Source organism: Octodon degus, unplaced genomic scaffold (assembly GCF_000260255.1).
Source record: "Octodon degus isolate 3935 unplaced genomic scaffold, OctDeg1.0 scaffold00173, whole genome shotgun sequence".
NCBI classification, from domain to species: domain Eukaryota; kingdom Metazoa; phylum Chordata; class Mammalia; order Rodentia; family Octodontidae; genus Octodon; species Octodon degus.
The window spans coordinates 348,425-355,977 of NW_004524749.1; the positions used below are offsets into that span (position 1 = coordinate 348,425).

General features: G+C 47.9%; 1 protein-coding gene across 1 annotated transcript in view; it reads right to left on the bottom strand.

Annotated features, from left to right (window-relative positions):
• Positions 1–1,834: 1,834 nt before the first annotated feature.
• Positions 1,835–7,553, bottom strand: part of Scd5 (stearoyl-CoA desaturase 5) — a 153,712-nt gene continuing 147,993 nt past the window's right edge. Inside the window, exons 4-5 of the mRNA XM_004643401.2 lie at positions 4,521–4,753; positions 1,835–3,421 (exon numbers count right to left, since the gene is read on the bottom strand). Coding sequence (XP_004643458.1) covers positions 3,231–3,421; positions 4,521–4,753 — 424 coding nt within the window. The 3' untranslated portion in view covers positions 1,835–3,230. The remainder of the gene's footprint in view (positions 3,422–4,520; positions 4,754–7,553) is intronic.

Here is a 7,553-nt window from a genome sequence, read left to right on the forward strand (position 1 = left end):
CTAGCGTGAGGGCACGGCCCAGCCAGGCCTAGCACTGGCTCCCCACCTCCAACCTGCAGTCCAGTGCATGACACTCACTGTGTCTAGGACAGGACACTCAGCCTCATTGATGTCCCCAGGGCCCCTCACGCACCAGGTACAATCAGAGCCTTCCAGATTCTTCTGATGCATCTCTATGTGGCTGTTAGCACTTAGGGATGGGGACTCTGAGACTTAGGCTTACCACATAACAGCACTTCCAAGGGTTCTGCCTAAAAACGCACCCTAGGAAACAGTGAGTTAGGCCAGGAATTGGATTGAAACTCGGGTTTGAAGACTTGGAGTCCAGTGTGGTTTGCACTGCTCCACTAAGTCACAGAACACTTTGCAGCGCTTTCTTTCATGAAGTTGTTTTTCATGATAGATTATATTTTACTATACTTTGGGAACAAATGAAATTTTCCTTCCTTCCTTCTTTCCTTCCTCCCTCCCTCCCTTCTTCCCTTCTTTTCTTCTTCTCGTTTATAAAAACATTCTACCCTTCTGCCTAGTCTCGCCTCTTCTATTCAGACTCCATTATTTCCCCTCAGTTTTGACCTTCCAGGTTCCAGGAAGCGTCTCACATCTGAAGTCAGGCACATTCTCCTGCCGGTTGCTGCCACTGCAGGTTAGAGCTGAGGGGGCTTTACGCAGGGTCTGTTTATTTCTTTCTCTTTTTAGGTAAGAAAAGTAGATCCAGAAGGAATGATTTTTCTCAAGGTCACACAGATGGCCAGTAGCGTAACTGGCTCTTGTGACTTGTGCCCTTGAGTTGGCTGCGCTGTCCTGGGCCAGCTCTAAGCAGGCGTCATGGCGCTCACACTGTTGGCGGGGACTAGATGTAGATGCTTCAAAAGTGAGCCCTGTAGGGCTGAGATTACAGATAGGCCATGGGGAGATCATTCTCCTATCACAGGCCCCCCAACCTTTCAAAAAATGTGGCAGTGTCCCTAGGGCTATCTTGGGTGACCTTGGGGAATGCCTGCAGGACTTCTTTCTTCTGTTAGAGACCCACAAAGGTCACTTATATGGGAGACACTAGAATGATCTGACCTTCGCCACCGTCTTGTCATTTGTAGGTACCACTGCAGACAGAAACCACACTCAGGTTCCTAGGAGAGAGGGTCTGAATAGACCTGCTGGGAACATGCTCCTGTCATGAGATTTCAAGTGCCTGCTCCAGATTTACTCATTGCTATTCATGGGCAGGTTCTGTGTAGCTCTTTTTGGGCTCAAAGGTTCACATTCCCAGCTGGAGCCAGTTTAGGTCATCCTGACGCAAACTCACCTTGGAATACTCTGCCCTGCCATGGTTTACATGAGGTATACCTGTGCATGACTGGATATGATATAAAGCAGCCGAAGAACTGCGAGGGTACATGCGTCCAAGGGGTTCCCTGCCTGAGGGCCTCTGACCTGGCACCCACCAGTGGCTGCAGTCCCTGCAGTGAGGAGGTCTATGTCAGATGGCAAGGACAGAGGCTTGGGGGCACAGCAGCGAAGCTGAGAAAGTCAGGACTGGGGTGAGGATGAAAGTCCGTCGCTCCACTTCTACTCACCATCGCAGGGTCTCGGGGAGAAAGGTGCCCTTTGTGTCTACCGGGTGACAGGGATGTGCACAGGCTCCCATTTGTCAGCTAGAGCGAAGCAGTGACAGCATTGGTGAGGAAAGAGGCCATGACCCCACAGGTGGGATGGAGAGACCTGGCCCCGGGCTGTCAGTAGCCCTGAGCTACATCAAATGCGCGTCATAAACCATCACATGCTCTTGAGAGCCCTCACTAAACAGCGTTAAGTATCCGGAGGAGAACACCAGTGAATGTGTAGTCATTTATTGTAAATCACTTGTACTTTACACATTATTAATGGCAAAATTAACACCGCTAAACACCTGCTGGATGAAGAAACTTGATTATGACAATTTCTAATTAGTATTAATACACTTTCCTAAAATATAAATTTTAAAATAACATCTTTCTGCACATACCTATCTTCAAAGCTCTCTGATATCAACACGCTAAAGCCTTTCTTTTGCCCTAACACCTAACAGAAAGTTCGTGCCGTCCCATTACATCAACATGCTCTACACAGCAACTGAACACACAGAAATTGTTTATTGTTGTTTTTTTTTTTTTTTGGCGGAACCAGGGATTGAACTCAGACCTTTGCACTTGCTAGGGAAGTGCTTATTCCACTGAGCCATCTCCCCAGTCCCAGAAATTGTTTTAATCCAGATACTACATAATGATCACTTTCTATTTTGCCACAAAATCAATGATGGCTACATGCAGATAAAACATTAGTAGACAGAGCTCAGATAACTGTTGGTTATTAGGATCTGATAGCTTTGTGTAGAAAATTAATACACTTATTCAATAGAAGAAGTAAAGTACATGCATCGATGGCTGCGATCAATTAGAATACAAATGAGGTGTCGAAGCATTTGAATGAGAGCTTAATTTAAGCATAATTTGATGCTAGCATGCCTGAGTTATACACCTTTGAAACAACAATAGCAATGAGAACAAAATCAAACATGTAAACAGGTACTGATTTGTGCGGTGGGCTGCATGTACGGTTCAGGACATAAAAATAGCTGGGTAGGGAAAGACAGTGGAATACTGGCAAGTTGAGAATGGTAAAAAAGAAGAAAAAATACAAGTGTTATCTCCTGTATCCTCAGCTTTTAAGGTTTCCAGTTCTCTCTCTTGAACAAACAGAAAACCAGACAGACACAGTAATGACAAACCAGGGATATTTTCTGATTACTCTGAAGTCCTTCTGCTTTTGTCTTCTCTCCTGTCTCTCTCTTCCTTTTGTGCACTTAAGAGCAACTCTGGATTAATCAGTAGAAAATAAAACAAATGCTTCCTGGGTCACACTGAGAAATTTAATGTCCATCCTGCCAGGTTACCGTCATGTACAAGCACATAACAATGTATGTTTGATACAGTGTAGCTACAGCAGTAAAATCACATGTCCACATTCTAATGTTAAATGACTGTACTAATATTGACTTAAAATTAGTTTTTTCATTGATAGTTGTAGTTGACATTGTTTTGAGACAAGTACAAAATTTCCCAATAGTATACATTCCATCCCCCTCTTCCATACCTTCTAACCTCTCCTACGATTCCATGAATGAGAGACCTACAGTGACAAAAGCCACAGGCCAGGGTGTCACTGTGGACTATGAGGTCATGGTCCCAGCTTCAGGCACTTCCATCCCCAGTCTTGACTTTCCGGGCCTCGATCATGGGCTTGGTTGCCCGTTTCCGGTCTGTGGCCAGCCCCAGAAAGCACATGAAGTCAATGAACCATGTGGTTGGGTTGAAATTCAAGCCGAGTTCACTGGCCGAGTAGTCAAAGGGAAAGGTGTGGTGGTAATTGTGGAAGCCTTCACCTGGAACACAAAGTGGCACTGGAACAACGCCATCACCCCTTTCCCTTCCCAGCACAGATTGTTCTATTGCCTGTTTTTTGAGGGTCTACCATATATCAAAGACTGTGAGGAGCAAAAGAGTTGGTTGCAGACCTCTGAAGCAATTCCTTGGCTAGCTAACAAATTAAATATGAGCAGAAAAACAACATGGTCCCTGGATGAACTTTACCATGGAAACTGCAGACCAGGGGATACTTGCCGGAGCTCTACCTGCCATGTGGGTGGTGAGAGATCCTCACTGTGTTCTATGTTCATGGAAGGAAACCAGTCTCTGCAGACTGGAGTGATGACAGGAAGACTTCGGGGGGAGTGTGGGAGGGCGACATGAGAATTATTCAGACAGGTAAGTTCCAGGTACTATCAAAACATTCAGTGAATGTTTAAATTTTTAAAATTACAGCAAGGCATACTGCCATTAATCCCCCTCAAAATACTTCCCCTCATATCAAGCACACTTATTCCACCACTGTGAAGTGGGTCTAGAAGACCTCTTTCATGTCTTTACAAGGCATTATCAAAACTACGGCAAATGCTGCTGCTGTCACCCCGCAGAAAGGTGGGCTTGTGAGCAGTCTGTCCTCATCTACTTTAATCACCAGAGCTGGCACCATGTGACCCTTGGCTCTTTCCAAGTCAAAATGACCATGAAATGTAAACATTTTGAGTCGATTCAGGACATTGGGCAGACGCCACAGTGCAGCTAAAGACACAAAGAAAGGCTTCCAGAACCGCTTCCAAAAGAATGAGGTGTTTGAATCAAAAGGCAGTACAGGATAGGGAGAACTAATGGTGTCTTTTACAATTAAAAAGAAAATAAAATAGTCACTCACTGTATTTTTATCACACCATGTGTTCCTACAAAGTAGGCATCGCTGTGTTCCATTTAGCAGATAAAGAGCTAAATCATGGCAACCACAAGGCTCAGGCGAGAGCCAGGGTTCTGGAACCGGCACAAGTTCTCTGCACTCCACTTCCTCTCCTTACACTCCCTGTAAGCCATTCAGAGGGCAACAGAACTGGGGCTGCCCTTTGCTCTTCCCAACCCCAACACCCTACTCACCAATGGCGCCCAGAGCCACGAGTGGGTTCTGCCGAGGGCTGATGTGTTTGTCATAGGGCCGGTTTCCATACATGTGGGCGACGCTGTTGACCAGCCAGGTACTGTTGAGGGCAACGGCATAACGCAGGATGGCGGCCAAGAAGTAGGAATTCCACAGGCTCTCTCCCCAGGTGTACCAGGGCACCAGCGTGGGGACCACAAAGCACAGGAGCACCACGGAGATCTTATAGTACCTATGAGGCAGGACAGGGGTCATCGCTGCACACGGTGATGGTGGTGGGGCCTTGCCAAGTGAGTTTGGGGAAGATTGAAGGGGACACAGAGGGACTTGTGTCGCATAGCGCAGTCAGACCTTTCTGTGTAAGGAGAGCTGCACTTGTGTCCCTCTGTGCAGAGAGAAGCCTGCGTACACCTCCAAGACCAGGCCAGACCCTAGGTCTGAGAACTGGGACAGGCAGACAGCTGTGGGAAGTGGGCAGCCCTGAAGCACAGGTAGGAAGAATTTCTGTGTAAGATGAACACTGAGCTGCCAAGCCTGTGTGCCTCAGTAGTTCGGGTGTCCTGAAGGCCTCAGTTTGAGATTGGCACTAGAAAGCACTTCCAGCAGACAGCTTCAACGTCAGGCTTTCTCCTTTTAAAAATTTTAAATTTTTGTTGGTGCACATTTTAGTACATAATGACCATGACCCTTGCGGGGAGGTGACCCTCATAAAGAACTCTCTTCGTTCTTTCCACCCTCCCTTTCCTTCCCTTCCCTTTGTTCTCCCCAGCTCTTGGTTCCCTTCCCATTGCAAAAGCTCTGTCTCCCTACTTCCTGTTCACTTTTATTTTACTCTTTATTGCTCTACTAACTGGGATTGGTAAAAGACAAACAATTTGCCACTTTTAGAAAAATCTCTGCCCCTCAGCCATTGCATTCCAAACTGGCATAAAAAATAAACAGCGAGTGTTGACACAGGTGTGGCCATATAAAAAGTAATGATTAAAAAGCAAACTGTTGCTAGTTAGATTTCTGGCCAGTATTGCCAGCAAACACTTGCTGGGAACCTACCACGTGGCAGGGCTCTTCTTACACCTTACATGCGCTGATCCATTTAACACTTTCCCAGGCAGGGGTCAATGTCATTCCCATTTTCCAGATGAAGTCAGAAGACTAGTAAGGGTAAGGGCCAAATTTCACACTCAGGAAGCACTCAGTCATGCTGTCCCACCTTACAAATGACACCACATCCCTAAGTGTGCTTCATAGTTCATTAGCTGTACAGATGTGTTGGTTCCTAAAATCACTATTTTGAGGCAGCATATTAATCTGTCAGGCACTGGGATAGAGGAAGGCTGCATTTTAGCAGGTAGTGGGCACCTAGGCAGTCAGAGGAGGGGCTGATGGATGGTCTTGGAAGGGGTCTCTGGGGCCATGTGCAGAGCCTTTTGGGGGACACCATAAGGCCTACCGGTAAGGTGGAGAGGGAAGCTGCAGTGAGCAGAGGGATTTGCTCACCCGCGGTGGGCTTCAGAGGTTCCAGAGGCTACTCTGGGCTGGATGCCTTAAGACTTGTCCCCACCTGAAATCTAGCCATAGGCCTCTATCATGATGTCATCTAGCCATAGGCCCCAAGTGCCCTGGATGGGGACCCAGAGGCAAGATTTATGCCCAGGAAGGGCCACAGCTGGGGCTGGAGTACAGCTGCAAAGGGTGAAGCAAGGGCAGAGGGTACCCAACCATGTAGCAGTCCTGGGCCTGGGGACAGGGTGATTGCAGGAGAGGGCAGGGGCTCTGAGGAAGTGGGACAGGGTGTCCACAGCCCAGGCTCCTTTTTTGTCCCCTGTGGGGAAAAGAAAGCAGCTTAATGTGGCTAGCAGGAGGCACAGTGCCACTGCAGGCCTCCTTTCCTTCCTGCCACTCTCTGCTTACAACTAGGCCTTTCCACACAGCCTCTCCTAGTCCTGCTCTGAGTCACGGTCCTGGCCCTTACATGGCTCTTAAGAAGAAGGTGACAGAAAACACCTGCACTGAAAGCTGGCTCTGTGCTGGCCAGAGGGCTCTGTGTGCCAGGGCTCTCCCCACCTAATCCTCCAGCCAGCTCAGGGCAGGGGCACTTCAACCATCGAGGCCTGGAGGTGGGCAGTGCCATGGTTTCCAGGGTGGGCTGAGGCTGTTCCAGTTGCCCATCATGCCTGATCTGGCGATGGCCTTCTCCATGTGACCATGGCCCGGGACGTGGTTTCCATTTGGGCCTGCGCTGCCTCCTCCCGAATCAGGACAATCTGGGAGCCACCTACAGGCCTTGACATTACTCTGCCAAGGAGACTGGGCTGCTGAGGAGGGCGGGTGCTTCCAGTATGACAGAGCAAGTCTGGGCTCTCCTGGTCAGCACAAGCATTGGCCAGCCACATTCACTGTTCCTCAAAACAGATGTGTTTGTTTGTTTATTTGTTTGTTTGTTTGTTTGTTCAGACTGGGTCTCACTGTGTACTCCAAGCTGGTCTTGAATTCATTATGTAGCCTAGGCTTGTAATCCTGCCTCAACCTCCCAAGTGCTGGGGTTACAGGAATGCACCACCACATTCTGCAAAAAAAGACAACACAGAAAATGTAGATAAAGGAAAAAAAGATTGCTGCCCAAACTTCAACAAAGTGGGAGGAGGTCAAACTATATTGCAGCTGTTGGCTTGCTCCTCCGGGCACTTTATAAGGATTCCCGCTGGGTAGGCAGCTGAGCAGACATGTGCCTGGTGGTGGCCTCCATCTAACACAGCTGCCAGCCTCCCCGCCTCCCACCCCATGCCCAGGGCTTCCTTGCTTGCTGACCCCAAATCCCAACTGCTCTACCAAGAAGCCACAGAAATGGGGGACTCAGGTCAATAATTTCTGACATTGCCAGTTAAACAGAAGACCCAATGCTATTATGGTCTACTGGACTCTTTTTGAATACTTTGCTGAGTTTACACACCTATGATGTTCAATAACGGAACTTAGAAAAAATTGGGTATACCGATGAATGTCCATTTTGTATCTGTGTATTCAAAGTGGTT